This window comes from Herpailurus yagouaroundi, unplaced genomic scaffold (genome assembly GCF_014898765.1).
Source record: "Herpailurus yagouaroundi ecotype Mexico unplaced genomic scaffold, PumYag 189, whole genome shotgun sequence".
NCBI classification, from domain to species: domain Eukaryota; kingdom Metazoa; phylum Chordata; class Mammalia; order Carnivora; family Felidae; genus Herpailurus; species Herpailurus yagouaroundi.
The window spans coordinates 17,959,278-17,974,846 of NW_024412420.1; the positions used below are offsets into that span (position 1 = coordinate 17,959,278).

General features: G+C 54.5%; 1 protein-coding gene across 1 annotated transcript in view; it reads left to right on the top strand.

Annotated features, from left to right (window-relative positions):
• DBF4B (DBF4B-CDC7 kinase regulatory subunit) overlaps positions 1-15,414 on the top strand; it is a 33,864-nt gene extending 18,450 nt beyond the window's left edge. Inside the window, exons 8-14 of the mRNA XM_040497804.1 lie at positions 73-106; positions 1,555-1,600; positions 4,135-4,251; positions 6,992-7,100; positions 7,227-7,351; positions 8,157-8,344; positions 13,294-15,414. Of these exons, the coding sequence (XP_040353738.1) occupies positions 73-106; positions 1,555-1,600; positions 4,135-4,251; positions 6,992-7,100; positions 7,227-7,351; positions 8,157-8,344; positions 13,294-13,373 (699 nt within the window). The 3' untranslated portion in view covers positions 13,374-15,414. The remainder of the gene's footprint in view (positions 1-72; positions 107-1,554; positions 1,601-4,134; positions 4,252-6,991; positions 7,101-7,226; positions 7,352-8,156; positions 8,345-13,293) is intronic.
• Positions 15,415-15,569: the final 155 nt, after the last annotated feature.

The window sequence follows — 15,569 nt, forward strand, 5'->3', positions numbered from 1 at the left end:
CGGTTCACCGGGCCCTCTTCCTCGACCCTCTAGCTCCCTCGCATCCTTAACCTATTTTCCCTTTCCATTTAGGGAACGTGTCCAGCAGAGTCAAGAACGCGGAAAGGTCAGTGTGGTAGCTTTCCTCATCTAATTGCAGTCCCTCCCTCCTAAACGCTTCCCCACGGCTCCCTCTGTGGCAGCATCTGCTCACTTTTCTGCGGCAGGAAGCGAGTCCAGGTTGTGTTGCCCTGTTGTGTTTCCAGGGCCTGAGCTTTGCAGACAGGAGGGCAAGAGAGGGGTATCCATGAGCAAGTCCAGGGCTGCCCAGCCGGGGCTCTTCCTTGGCGCCAAGACCCCACGCGGCCGCTCTGGCTCCTACATCCCCTGCCCGTTCTGGGCATTAACTGAAGTTCGGCTTCCTTTTCCTTCTGATTCAAGAGCAGTTTGGGGTGGGCAGTTTGACAGCTGCCTACCACTTTCCCAAATGCCAAACTCCCTGAAATTGACAAACAGGCAGATTGACAGCCCGGCTCCCAGCCCCTCTTGGACCGCAAGAGAGTTTCTCCCCCTGGATGTTTCTCCCAAAGATGCTCTTTAAGTGGCATTTATTCGTGCACAAGCAGGAGCTAAGAAAAGTCACTTGGCACCTCTCATGTTCAAAATTCAAGGAAATCTGTGGGGGAATTGATTTTAATCACTGTCTGAGTTAATTAGAAAGACAAGAAATCGCCCCCAAAAAGTAATTAATGGGAGCTGCTGCCATGTGAGGAGTGAGGCTGCTTTTTGCTTGGGCGCTGGTGGAGCCTGGAGTGGGTCTGCGAGCTGGGAGGCGCCAGCCTCTGGATGGGGTCTGGGGCTGTTATCTCTGACAGGGCTTTGGTCACTGTGGGAAGTAGAGGTGGTTCTTAATACCTAAGAGGTTTTAGAAACTGTGTGAATAATTAGCTAGTAGAGGATGAATCTCCTGATTAACTGAGCAAATTTGTCTTCCCAGCACCCCTTTGCCCTCTTCATTCAGGAACGAGATTTCACCCTTGATACGTTTTTTTTTACTGCCCTCTGCTGTGATCCCTAAACACTCTTTAGCTCTCTTCCTCCCAGCTTTCCCCCAGAAAACCCAGGATCCTCCGGGAGTGTTCTGCCTAAGAGTGTTCTCGGGCCCCTCAGGATTCTGAGACTCCCAAGAGGAAAGGTCAGGGAAGGACCCAGGGCTTTAAGCAGAAACCAGCTGGGGCTGGGCTCTGCCCCGCAGCCAGGTTTCTGACCTGCGGCTCACAGCCTCCAGAATCCACACACGGGAGGGTCCTGTACCCTGCTTTGGGGCTCGGGGCACCCTGCGGCCTCTCCCCAGTGGGGGAATTCTCTCTCCCAGGGTAGAGGCCGGAGGAGATGGGAATGGGTGTCCTGCCTCAGCCAAATGGAAAGGTGTGCCTCGGGGTGGCGTAGGCTCCTGCTCTGAGCAACTCTTAAACCTTGGCAGAGCCTTACCTCTCTAGCGTTTCCTGTGTGTGTGTGGTGTGGGCCCTGCATCGGAGCCCACAGATGGCTGACGTGTGTGCTTTTTCTTTCCAGTGGCCAGACTGAAGGCACCATTCCTCAAAATTGAAGATGAGAGCAGGCAAGTAGTGGTGGTTGGCTGGGGGGTGGGGGGGCCTCTCCCCTTTCCCTCCCCTCAGACCCACTAGGCCCGCACAGAGGAGAGGTGCTCAGGGGCCCCAAGCTGACGTGGGGGTCATGGAGCCCCTCAGCCCTGCACCTTCGTCTTCCCCAGAAACTGCTTTCTCCCCCTGTCATGGAGAAGTCTCCCACAGACCAGGAGGAGCCTCTGAAGGTGGCATTGCACAGGTGGCACTCCTCTTGGTCATGAGTCAGAGGTTAGTGACCCTGTGTGTGAATTACCTCTTTCTAATGCTCTGCTTTTATGAGCACATGATGTCACATCCAGGCTCATTACTGCTCCTCGTTTCCCTGTGGCATACACTGATGCTTAATACCGAATTGTTGCTGGCCCAGGACAGTGCCAGTATGGTCCTCGTGACCAAAGCCAGGGCTCTTGGGGTGGTGTTGGAGACTCTCTTGTCAAACCACCCTGTACTGGAAGCCTTTCTGGTTGGCTGTGCAAAACCCTTTTCTGACAGCTGCTCTCTCATGAGGAGAAAGACTGGCATGAGGAGACTCTACCCTTTTCCTAGTGGGGAAATCAAGGTCAGAGAAATTAAGGGACTTGTATACGGCCATTTTGCCAATGAATCTTAGCCCGAGGCCAGAATCCAGATGTCCTGCCTGGTGTCCTTTTCACTCAGCCCTAAATGTCCACCAGTATGGCCCCTTCTTACCTAGAGCGGGAGGGTCACATTGGTTATAATCTATGAGCTGTTAGTCACCTTGGTTATTACTGACTCTTCGATAAGCACTAGATCAAAAACCTGCGAATCTATAATTATCTCAGAGGTTTTTCTTAGGGAGAGGGAGACACAGAATCCAAAGCAGGCTCCAAGCTCTGAGCTGTCAGCACAAAGCCCAATTTGAGCCTTGAACCCACGAACCATAGGATCATGACCTGAGTCGAAGTCGGACACTTACCCAACTGAGCCACCCAGGTGCCCCTAAAGATTTTTTTGTTTTTTTATTTTTAAAGCAAAAGCTCATGTGAACCTAGCAGAGACTTCCCAGGACCAGAGCTTTCTGGGTCCCTAAGCCTCAGGCAGGGCAGCTAAAAGACCCGGTGCTGGGAGCCTGGCATGCCTGCCTACTCTCCAGCTGGACCTAGATTTCCTTCTCTGTACCTGACCACAGTACAGAATTGGCTTTGGTGACCCAAAAATTAGCGGAGGGAACACAGAAAGGTAATGAGGTGCTCTCTCCTTCAGTTCCAGTTGCGGGCGGGGGGTACTTCCCAAACTCAGCCCCTTCACTACCAGTTAAATACAAGTAGCGATGACTCATACACAGCGGCATAAGAGACGCCACCAGTGCCTCAGCGTCTCACTGCACGTGGCACAGGCGACATCACTTACTGGAATGGTGTCCACGTGTTTGTGTGCCCCTGGCATCACAGGCAGGAGTGGAGATGAGGTTTCTTGTGGTTCTGTTTATGCGCTCTTCTGAAGCCTTGTAGCTTCACCCACCTCAACTTTGCAACCTTCTAAGCAGAAACAAAACATTGAGGAGGAAGAAAGAGGGGTACTGGGGTGGTGAAGTGCACCTCCTTCTTCTTAAGGATCCAAGAAGACCCTGTGGGCCACAGGGCTCCCACCATGCCCTGCCCGGGGAACCCATGGCCTGCATTCTCTCCTGGAGTGCCCACTGTTTCAACCAAACGTGGTTTCCAAGCCTGCAAGTTCTATGAGCAGGCTTTGCTGAGTATCCACAGATCCCCAGATCTGGTTCTGAAAGTTTCTGGAACATGAGCAACTTTAGGCAAACCACCAAAACAACTCAGTATAGATCTGACTACCCAGAACCTTCACTGTGCTTCTCTTTCCCATTCAGAATACCTCCACTCGGGTGGTACAAAGGAGCAGCCCAGAGCAAAAATGTTCCTCTTCTTGGAATAGGAAAATCACTGTTCTGGTTTAAACCTTCCTCCATTTAGGTCTGTCAGGCTAGAGTCCTCAAACATGGTTTGTTTTATTTATTTTTTAAATACTTTATTTTTAAATAATCTCCACACCCAATGTGGGGCTCAAACTCCCAACCCCAAGATCAAGAGTCGCATGCGCCACTGACTGAGCCAGCCAGGCGCCCCCTTAAAGGTGGTTCAGGGTCAGGAAGCAAAGTAGAGAGATAGATCACTAGTTGGGAGACATGCCCTGTTGCCTGGTCTTGACCACTCACCAGTCGTGAGCCCTTGGGCAAGTCACAGAACCTTTTGGGCTCCGTTTCCTCTTGTGTAAAAATGGGCTAAGAACCACTTGTTCCCGTTAGCTCAGATGAGGCAGCGAGGTAAACTGGGCTTTGATGAGTAGACCGGGAGGGCATAAATATTCATCTAACCAGGAAGGCTGGTGAGGTTTGGTTCTAGAACCGAAAACCCTGTGCAGGGGAGTGGCCGTTTTATCAGGATTGGAATTCTAGGGGGTTGGGACTGGCCGCTTTCCTCATCCTATCCTTGCCCCACTGTAGTCAAAATGGAAGTTTTCTGTGTTTCAGGAAGTTTCGTCCTTTCCACCATCAGTTTAAATCCTTTCCTGAAATTTCTTTTCTGGGACCCAAAGATGCAAGCCCTTTTGAAGCCCCGATGACCCTGGGCAGCTCGCATCATACCAGGTGGGTCTTTCTGGTCTGAGTACCAAGGGCTGGTTGCAGGCAAGGTCCTTCCCCTCCAGAGCCTGCTGGTCTGATTTGGGAATGGCCATGTGTTCGCTCCTTAGGCAAAGTCTATTCTGGGAACTTAGCCCAGACCCTAGGAGTCTTCATCCGTTTTACTTGGTGCTTTCCGTCCCTACTGAAGAATTTGACTTGTGTCCAGAGGGCAGTAGACTGGTTTCTAACAGGTCTACAGACCATTTTTATCAGAGTCCCCTGGGGTCCCATTAAAAAGGCAGGTTCTCATACTCCACACCTACAGAATCACAGTCTCTGATGATGAATCCCCCAAAACTGCATTCCTGTGAGCTCCCAGGTGATTTTTATGCACATCAGAGCTGGAGGCCTTTGGGGCTAAACATCAGGAATAACTAAGGGGCAAGGAATCTGGGGACCTACCGCATTGTGTGGCCCAGAGTGCTTCATAGGCTGTGGGTGTTCTTCCTCCGCAGATGTGTGAGAATGTGAACCTTCACTGAGCAGAATGCAGCAGGGAGGACTACAGGGAGAGAGTGGCCCAGGGGCGGGGGCAGAAGGGGCGAGCTGGAGAAAATCTGTGGGAGGAAATGTTTAATATTTTTCATTTTTAAATTATTGTATTTTAGTTCCAAATTCAGAAGTTACAGAGGGTTTAAAATGAAAAGTCTGTATTCCACACCTGCCCTCTAATCTCCATAGTGTGGGTCTGTGTCCACACGTAGTTTATGCATCCTTTTCTCTTATATAAAGAGTAGCATAACATTGGGCTGTTTCTAGCTTTTTCCACTTGATGTATTCTTTTTTTTTTTTTAATGTTTATTTATTTTTGAGACAGACACAGATCGTGAGTGGGGAAAGGGCAGAGAGAGAGGGAGACACAGAATCTGAAACAGGCTCCATGCTCTGAGTTGTCAGCACAGAGCCCGACATGGAGCTCAAACTCACAAACCATGAGATCATGACCTGAGCCAAAGTCGGATGCTTAACCAACTGAGCCACCCAGGCGCCCCCCACTGATGTACTCTAGATTAATTTCCTATTGGTCCCTAGAAAGCATCCTCATTTTTTAATGATTTTTTTAAATATATATTTTGTAACGTTTATTCATTTTCAAGACACAGAGAGAGACAGAGCATGAGTGGGGGAGGGACAGAGAGAGAGGGAGACAATCTGTAGCAGGCCTCAGGCCCTGAGCTGTCAGCACAGAGCCTGATGCAGGGCTCGAACTCACGGAGCACAAGATCATGACCTAACCTGAAGTCTGACACTTAACCGACTGAGCCACCCAGGCATCCCAATGATTTATTTATTTTTGAGAGAGTCGGGGGGACAGAGGATCTGAAACCAACTCTGCTGCGCTGATAGCAGTGAGCCCAATGTGGGACTTGAACTTCAAGAACCGTGAGATCATGACCTGAGCTGAAGTCGGAGGCTCAACCAACTGAGCCACCCAGGCACCCCCCCACCGATGTACTCTAGATTAATTTCCTATTGGTCCCTAGAAAGCATCCTCATTCTCTTCTGTGGCTTCAGTGTCTTCCATTGTGTGGTCTTACAGTATTTTATTTAACCAGTCTCTTACTGATGGATGCTTAGATTATTTCCAGGCTTTTGCTATTATAAATAATGCTATAGTGAATAGTCTTACGCAGAGTGTATTTGTAAGAATAAATTCCTAAAAGCGGAGGTGCTGGGTCAAAGGGTACCTGCATTTATAATGTTGATAAATGCAGCCAAATTGCTCTTCGTGGGGGTGATGCCAGTGTGTGCTCTCACGCCCTGGCCCTGAGCCCATCTCCCCTCTTGCCTTGGCTGGTACAGTGAGCTGTCCGATGTCCTGACCTCTGCCAGTCTGATAGTTTAAAAACTGTATCTTAGTGTAATTTTCATTTTCATTTTTCTCATTATGAATGAGGTTAAGTAGGTTCATATGTTTGATCGTTTGACTCTTTTCATATGAACCTTCTTTATATCTTTTGCCCATTTTTCTTTTCGGTTATTGATCACTTTTCTTATTGATTTGTAAAGAGCCCTTCATGTATTAGGGAAATGAGCCCTATTAGTTATAAATACACCTCCCCCTCCCCCAGTTTGTGATTTATCTTTTATTTACATTTTCTGCCATGCAAACATTTTTTTAGATTGCATGTAGTTGAATTTATCAGCTTTTTCCCATGTTTTCTACATTTTGCATCGTGCTTAGAAAGTCCTCAGAGAGGGCTGTCTTGGTTGAGCTTGCTCATACAGCCAAGCAGCCACTAGAAAGATGGGCCTGAAATTCAGACGAGAAGACACGTTTGAGAAAGAGATTGGAAAGTCCTCAACGAAGGTGGCATCCATGCAAGGAACAAGCCGGCGTGAGGGAGGAAGCCACCTGAAGCAGGGGAAGGGGATATTCGGGGTGGAGGAGGTTGGGGGCAGTATGGTGCCCTCACTACCACTGAGGCCCTTTGATTCTGCAGGTCAGATGAGCGTAGGTTTGAGTGTCAGGCTGGAACTGCCCTAGGAGGCCTTTTTGCTGCCCCTGGCACACGCCCTCACCTATGGTTTGAGATGTGTGGGCAGGGACCAGACAGGGTCCCCTCTGAGAGGTCTCGCCTTCCTCGTTGCCTGGATGGGAAGTGCCAAGTGTAGGCAGGTCTGCCTGACTGTTCTGGTCCTTCCCTCCGAGGGCCCCAACAGTGACTGCTTTCCCCCACCCCCACCCAATGCTTTCCTCAAGAGAACCCAAGGACCGAGAGCCAAGCCGGCGATTGGCCACCCGCACCCCCCCCAGGAGAAGGAAGGGCTTCTGTGAGTGCTGTCAAGAGGCCTTTGAAGAGCTCCACGCGGTGAGCCTTCCCTGCCAAGCAGCTGCTCCCAGGCTGCTCTGACCGCACTTTTCCTACCCGCCTCCACCCCACTCGCATCTCACCCTGGCCTTGACTAATGCCCTGTGCCCCTCTCACCCCGGGCAGCATCTCCAGAGCGCCCAGCACCGGGGCTTTGCCCTAGAAGCCCACCCGTATGCAGAAGTCGATCGGGTCATTGCCCAGCTCGGCCACAGCTTTGCTGACACCCCCTCGCAGGCCAGCCTCCCCAGGTGAGCACCATGAGCGGCCCTGCTGGCATGGTGGGCACTGCCGTGTCCTCACCGTCCTGCTGCTGCCCACTCCAGAGGGGAAGGAGCCAAACAGGACCAGGGATTGGTGGCGGTTGGAAGCCCTCCATTTGTGGCTTCAGCTGATGGGGACTGGGCCAGATCAGCACATGGCTCCCATCCTGATGCATAGCCATCGCCATGGTTGTGTGGGTAGGGAGGGCATCTCGGCAGTGGCTGCTCCTGGCATGTGCCTGCTGATGTCCCTGTGTGGCCTTCTAAAAGTAGCGAGGGGGATTCCTGGGTTCCTCCCAGACAGGTAAGATGCAGTATCTTTCAGCCTCTCTGTAAGTTACCCCCAGAAAGGATTGCAGGGGGATCTCCAGCCCAGCTTTCTCTGCTGCCACCAGCTTGCTGTGGCTTCTTTCCTCTTGACCCAAGTCTTCACCTTCCCGGGCTCAGCTTGGAGAGCCAGGCTCTGTGCTGCATTCTCCAGCCGCCAAAGGGCACAGCCTCTGCTGTGGAATTATTAAATGGAACAGCCTCTAACCTGTTCCTCTGGCCAGCCCTGACCACAGGCCACAGAGCCAAAAGAGACGCAGACAGCACTGGCCACTACTGCAGGGGCAGCCCGAGAGCAAGCCTCTCACAGAGCCCTAGAGCGGGCCACTCTCTTCATGCTAAAACTGAGAAGGGTAGTGCCATGCATGCCCCACCCACACCCTGCCCTCAGCCCTGACCCAGAAAGATCCCAACTTGCCACCTGCTCTGGAGTTGAGCCCTGAGGCCCAATGTTTCTGTCCCGCAGGCAGCCAGGCTCCCCGTGTTCAGATCATGACCTGCTGTGTCCTGAGACTCCGCCTCCTAGCCAGCCCTGCCATCCCAGGGCAGCATCTCCCAGGATGAAAGAGGAAGACGAGCATCAGGCCCCAGGCACTCCAGAGCAGGATGGGACGGTGGGCAGCATGAAGGCAACCGATGAACCTGTGGGGGCTGGTGAGATGCTGGGACCAGTAGCAAGCTGCCAGGAGCTGGGTGGGTCAGTTGATGTCATTGCAGACCCCCCAGAGACACCAGTGTCCAGGAGCCCTGCACACCAGAGCCTCTTGACAAGCTCTGGTTCTACAGAACTCTCTGGCTCGGATGTCGCACTTTTTGGCCACAAGCGGAAGATTCGGCTCCCCAGTGGCAATCCTGAAAAGAGGTCAGGGGTCTCCCGGCCACAGGCCTCATTCTTTGTTCCAAGAGCCACCAGCCCTTGTGGCGCCAGGACAGCCAGTGGCGGGCACCCCCTCTTCCTTCCCCCTCCTGATTGTGAGCACAGGCCTCTGGCCCCTCTCCTTCCCTGGTGCCACCCACAGACCTGCCTCCCCCTCCCCACAGATGGGCCAGCAGAGTGCTGGGCCACACAGCCCCCTTGGCCAGGGGAGGACAGCCCCCTGGGATCTGAGGATTCTGAGTGTGCCGCCCCTGGCCCTGGCTGACCAGCTCCCTAGCTGCCCTGTGGCTCCAGGCCAGCTGTCAGCCCACCTGCACTCAGCAGCTGACGTGCAGCCTGCAGGAAGACCCGCAGAGAGCCCGTCTACCTCTGTCCCCTGCTCTCAGCCAGCGGGGGAGCCAGCTGCTCCCAATGGTTCTGGGCCTCCCAGCCTCCCTGTCTCAGCCCTAGCCCAGTGCCAGCAGAGAACTGATACCATGAGTCTCCTGGGGGCACGCAGTAGCTCTCTACTTGAGGGCCAGATACACAGAAGTTATACTCTGCTGAGTGCTGCACAGCCAGCAGAGGCCAGACCAAGCACAGGGAGGACAGCACCTCAGGGCCTCCCCACCAGAGCCAGAAGAGCCGCTGGCCTGGCCTTTGAAGTCCCAGAGAACAGCAGTTGTCATGGCCAAGCTCTGTAGGCTCGACAGAGCCAGTCCTCCCACTCACTGGGTCTTAGGTTAGGACCAAGAGAGTCTGGGCTGGGGGCTGCCCTCTACCCCTTCCTCCAGCCAGCTCCCTGACCAGGCAGCAATCTGATGGGCTTGCTCATCCCTGCCAGCTGCCCACACCAGGAGGCAGAGGCAAGGTTGGCATAGGGAGGGACCACAAAGCATCTAGAACGGCAGGAGCCCTGGCCTGGCTTCCTGTCCCTCTGAAGGTACTTGCCTCTTGCAGAGCCGAGTTTTGGTGTTCCCCACCCCCACCCCAGCCTCCTTTCCCAGGAGCATGTGGCTCTCCTGCTTTCTGAAATGCCTGTTTGTCCCCTCCCCCAGCCCCCCACGCTTGTGCACACAGATCCTCAGGAACATACGAAGCAGAGGAGGGGCTGGGCTGCAGCACCTCCAGAGCTCTCTCGCCCCCCTGCATTTGGTGGGAGCCTGGCGCTGAAATGACCTTTCTCCTGAGCCCAGGATATGGCCAGAGCCCCCTCTGGGGACCCTTCTGCTCTTCCCTGGCTGCCCTCTGCCATTTCTGCTGTTCCAGGGTCGGGATTCACCTGCCAACTTCTGCATCACCCTCTTCTCTCCCTCCTTCCCCAAGGACCTCCCCCCATTTCTTTCAGCCAAGCCATTAATCTGGAGACGAGATGGGTTTGCTATTGATTCTTTGGCCACTTTTTTTTTTTTTTTTTTTTTTTACATTTTGTGCTGTGGTTCTTCTCACCCTTCTATGCGTCTGTGTGTTTGTTTCTTTAAATGTTGAAGCTACAAGAAGCCTGGTGCTATTCTGTGTCTCATTTTGGAGGAAGAAAGGGGGGCCTCGCTGTGGGTGAGGACCTGAGTTGTTAGTTTGGAAATAGAGCAACTGTGTGTACAACCCTCATAGAGGTCATGTTTGGCCTTTTTATGCCATTCCTGTTAAATTTCACAATTAATCTTGGTTCAGGAACTGTAAATAAATTTGTTAATAACAAATAGCAAAGGGATAGGGCTGGAATGCAGTGTGTCAGGCCTTGATGTGCCCTCCAGTGACCCAAAGCAGGACTCAAGCCCAGCAGATGTGGACAGAGTAAGTGGATGGCCAGATAGGAGCCCCCTGCAAGTGGGAGAGCGTATGTCACAGCCTCTGAGGGCCAAGGGGAGGTCAGGCGGCATCTGTCCAGTCTCTGGTCACTCATTTGGCTCTGCTGCTAAAGGGGGCCCCAGGAGACCTGAGGCTGGACAGATGGGTGCTGCCCTCAGTGGCTCCTTGGCATGGGGACTATTCAAACCCCTTCCACTCCTCTGCAGATGACCTTGACTCAGACTCCACAGGCATTGCTTCTCCTTGCTCCTGATCCCCTTTCCACATCCAACTCCTACAAAGGAAGCAGTGTCCTTCCTTCCTGTCACTGTCCCTGCTCTACACCCAGCCAGCCTCATCAAATTCCTTTTCTTGGGTTTGCCATCTCTTCCCTCTGCCCTAAAACTCCATCCTGGAAAACACTTGCATTGATTCAGCAGGCTCCCCCCACTGTTCTCCAGCTCCTTCCTGCGGTCTACAGCCACTGCCTCCATGTCTGCACCTTCTTGCCCTTCCAAACCCGCGGAGGCTCTGCCTGAAGCACTCCACTGGGCTTGTCCCTTCCAAGGTCACCGCATAACCTGATAATTCTCAAAGGCAGATTCACTTTCTCCTTTTCCACCTTGAAACCTGGCTCCCCTGCTCGACCCCACTCTAGCCTGGTCCTCCCCTCCCCCAGCCTCTGCCCTCTTGTACCAGCCTCATTCAGCACAGACCTCAAATGTCTGCCCTGAGTCAGCTCCTAGAGCCCTAACCAGCCCTCTAACACCCCTGCTTCCCCGACCTGGGCCTGGGGGACCTTTGTCCTCACCTCTGCACACCTTCACAGATGTGACCTGGGTGGAGAAAGCTCCACCCAGACTCCTTTTCTGAATTCTACTCTCCACCTGTGCAAGGTGGGAAGGCAGGGAATCTAGCCACACCCTGACTCGGTGTGTCTGGGGGGTCCCTTTACTAATCTGGGCCTCCGTTTCCTCATCTTTCAGTGAGGGGCTTAGATGACATGACCTTCAAAAGTCCTTTCCAATAATAAAATGCCCTGATGGCCACCGGCTCCCTTAGATCCCTCTGTCCTTGCCACCACCACAGACCTACTTACCCAAAGACTTGTTCCTCCTTCCGAGACCGGCTCCCCTTCCCCCTTTGTCCTGCGCCTCTCCTGGTGCCCTCTACCTCAGCTTCTCCCATCAGGCTGAGGTCCTCCTGGTCACTCTCCCTGATGCCCATCCTCTCCTTACAGCCACCCTATCTCCCTGGTCTCTGACACCTCCTGTCCCCAGACCAGCCAGGCTGGTCCCTTGTCTGGCCACCGTGGGCACTCCGGCCCTGAGGCTGCTCTCTGACACTGACCTGGAATCCCCCTCGACAACAGCAAGGATGCCCTATGATTCAAGGTCCAGATTCCATACTCTGAGAATCCTATAGTGTAAGTCACACAGGCCTGAGTGCGCTTCCCAGTCCTTCCCTTAACTCTGACCTGGGGCAAGGCTTCTGAGATGCTGTTTTCTTAAGCTGAAAAACAGAGATAATGGTAGTTTCTGCCTTACTAGGAAGTCACAAGAATTAAATCTGGTTATGATGTTATAAACATTCAACAAACTAACTTTTTATCCTCCCCTCCCCTCTGCAACATGTACCTGTGAGGCCTCTCTTTTGGACCTTTCAACAGAGCTCATTTTCACTAATCTCCCACCTCATGACCTATGGCCCTATCTCCTTGTGTACTTGTGGGTGAAGCTGCTAAGGGGTTCTGTGAGACGCCCTGTCCCCAGGCCCGCCCCCACTTTTCCAACAACTGGTTCTCCACAACCCGAGAAATCCCATGTGAGGGGGAGAGAGGGGAGTGGGGTATATGCCACACCCCCCAACCCCGGCATATTGGGCCCTCGGGAGCATGACTATATTTGTGCCCTACAAACCTCTCAAAGGATGGATGCCCCTGGGACCCCAGGCTCCTCCAATTCCTCCCTGAGCTTGAGATTGCAGGAAGGGTTCTCAAAGACAACTGAGAGGGAGGAAGGAGCACTAGACTTCCCTCGGGAAAGGTCTCATCAGGTGAGGAGAGTGGTTCTTTCCCAGTGGGAAGGACAGGGCACTGGGCTGGGATCTGGGAGGAAGCAGAAGGACTTTCTGGTCCTGATGGTCTGGGCGTTTTCGCTGCTCCCCACCCCTCAGCATCCTGTCAAAGGCAGTCTCTCCATGTGCAGGGTAGAGGGCCCCAAGACCCCAAGCCACAAAGGAGTCCCTTGGGTCTAGGACAAGGGCCAGGAAGCTGTTTTTCTCCATGGCACCTTCAGGGCCACATGGATGGTGTGAGCCCAGATCGAGGGAGCATTTCTGTACACCAGGTGCCGCTCTGAGGATTTGACGCCAGCCACTCATCTACCCCCTGCAACACTGTCGCGAAGGGGCATTCTAACCCCCATTTCACAGATGAGGAAACCGGCCTGGGGAGACCGGGAGACCTGCTCAAGGTCACATAGCCCTTAACCAGGACTGGGACATCAGCTGGTTGCCTGAAGCCCTAAGTCCTGCTCTTCACGTGGCCCCACCCTGCCCTCGCCTGGCGTGGCCTCTGCGGCAGGCCTCGAAGCCTGGGCATGGGGCCTGGATAGACTCCGTTGGCAGGAATTCCCACCCACCATGTCTTCCAGGATAGAGTTTTTGGGCAGAGGGAAGGAGAGGGGCCAAGGGCAGCAGACACCCCTCCCTTACCTGCAGCTGCTGGGACTACATCTTGGCCCCACATCAGCCCAGCTTGGCCCCTGTGCAGGAAAATTTGAGGGAAGAACTGGCTGGAGGGCAGGACTTCAGGGAAGGAGGCCCCAGGCCTCTCGGTGGTAAGGGCTCCTGGAGGAGGGCTGGGGGTGGGGACCAGAGCCTAACAGCTCCCTCAGCAAGAGTGAACCAGAGGGTGGCCATCAAGACAGAATAGTGACCACCAGTCTCTGATTTCCAGAGTCCCGTCCTCCTCCTGGAGCAAACAAGCAATGGGCAGAAGGGACCAAAGTAGCCCTCCATAGCTGTGTACTGGGGTAAGGATTCTCCCAGGGAGCCCCTGGTGTGAAGAGATGCTACCTCCACAGCTCTTGACCTCAGGAGAGAAGGTGGGTGAGAGAAACAGGCAGGCTCCTGTGTGGGAGAGGTGTGAAGCTTGTAGCAGAAGCAACACAGGAGTCACAGGAGCGGGAAGGTGGGACCTCAGCCTCGAGAGTGAGGTGCGCTCAAGGGAGGGTCAAGATACCAGCTGAGCCTGCTTGAAGCGGCCCACCCAGGGAGAAAAGGGGGCTGTTGGGGGTCATGGGGCCATATAATTGAGCTACCATGGGAGCTGGCTCAGAATACCACCAGAGAAGAACCAGTTTGGGGGCCAGGAAGAACTCTCAACAGGAACCTCAAGGAACCAGAGCCACAGAAAATGGTAGCAATGTGCCTCGACCAGGCCCAGGCCACAGACTGAGCATGCTGTGTGGTCTTGGTCATGCTGGGGGAGGGGATCCAGACTCCCCCAGGCCCAGTGCCCTCCACTGTGCAATGACAAACCCCACCTATTCTTCTGGGAGGCACACAAGATTGGGGCTCACTGATGTGGCCCTGGAACTGGTGGGACAAGATAAACACTGGTGTCTGGAGGAGTCAGAGAGTGGAAGGTGGGATAAATGGCCACTCACTGCCAGCTCTTGGACTTTGGGAAGCTCACATGGGTACCTCTTTCTTGGAGTCTCGGGTTCCCCACCTGTGAAACGAAAACACTCTCTCCTTCCTGACTGAGTTCCTAAGGAATATCACATAGTAGGTCCTCATTCCTGGGAGCCCCTACACCCTGAAAGAGGTTTCCTAGATGTCTCCAGAGTGAAGGACCAATCGGCTCAGCCTTGCCGAGTATCTGGGTCTGGAGTGGCAGGTGGTTGTTGGGGGTAGTCACCCCGTTTCCAGCATTGATGTCAGCACCTCCCAGGAAATTGCCTTCTCACCTCTCCTGGGCCTAAAATAGAGCTGGGGGGGGGGGGTGCAGTCAGGAGCCAGAAACAGCTCCCCCATCCCAGGCAGAGGCCCTGGGTCCCTAGGGAAGCAGAGGACCCAGGAAGGGATTCCTTGCCTCCACTCCACTCTGCAGTTACCTGTGGCCTCCCAGTGTAGGTTTGAGGATGCTCTGGTCTTGAGCACAAGGTCATGGTGGGACCTCACCAGCAGTGCCCGAGCCCTACCACACCCCCATCCATCTCAGGTCTCAGGCTCTTGAGATCCCTAGCTGAAATCAGAGATCCCAGCCCCCCCGTATGGGTGGGGGTCCATCTTACCCAGCAGCCCAAGAGCACTAGGGGGCTCAGTGGGAGAAAAGGTTGGAAGGTCAGGTAGGTTTGCAGACAGGGTAACCTTGTCTGGCCAAAGAGTGGAAGACAGAGGGTGGGTGTTTCCAGAGGTGCCTTCTCCTCAAAGATTTGGGCTGGCAAGGGAGGGGCAGGAATGAGGTATGCTAACAGCATGTAAATGACCTGGCTATTTTATATATTTAGGGGATAGAATTGGGGTATCCTGTGTGAGGGATTCAGGAGCCCAGAGTTAGTAGACCAGCCCTTGCTGGTGGCTCTGGTGACTGCAATCCCCAAAGCCCTCCTGGAGGCAGGAGCATCTTTGGCCTGGAAAAGGAGTCAGCAGGATGGAAAGGGGTCTGGACCCAGGGTGTGGGACGACTCTGCAGTGACCTGCTCTCCTGTGGGTGGGTGAGAGATCCCTTCGGTCCCGTCGCTGGTCCTCTAAACTTCCCAGCTCTAACAGCCTTCGACCGGGGACCTCGTGTCTGGGTCCAGGGAAACCCCTTCCTGGGTACCACGCCGGAGGGGCGAACCTGAGCCGGCAAGACACGCCCCCGACCCCCGACCGTGCGGTCCCCCAGACTGGCCGCCTCGGGGTCAGAGCCTGGCGTCCCTCTGTTTCCCGCCTTCCCCCCTACAAACCCAGAGGTCCTCGGAGCGAGGGATGGCCAAGGCAGGGGCCGCGAGACCGGGACGGGCGCGCCCCGCCGTGCACCTGCCGAGGGCCCCGAGGAGCCGCGGGAGGGCCGGTCTCCGGGCGGCGCCTCTTTTGTCCTCCCGTCGCGGCGGCCCCGGCCCTGGCCGGCTGGGGTGAGGCGGGGGCGGGGGAGCCCGGGGGGCGGGGGCGGGCCCTGGGCTCACGTGCTCGCCGCTCGGCTCTTAACCCGGCCCGCCGCCCAGCCGGGATGGCCGCGGCCGG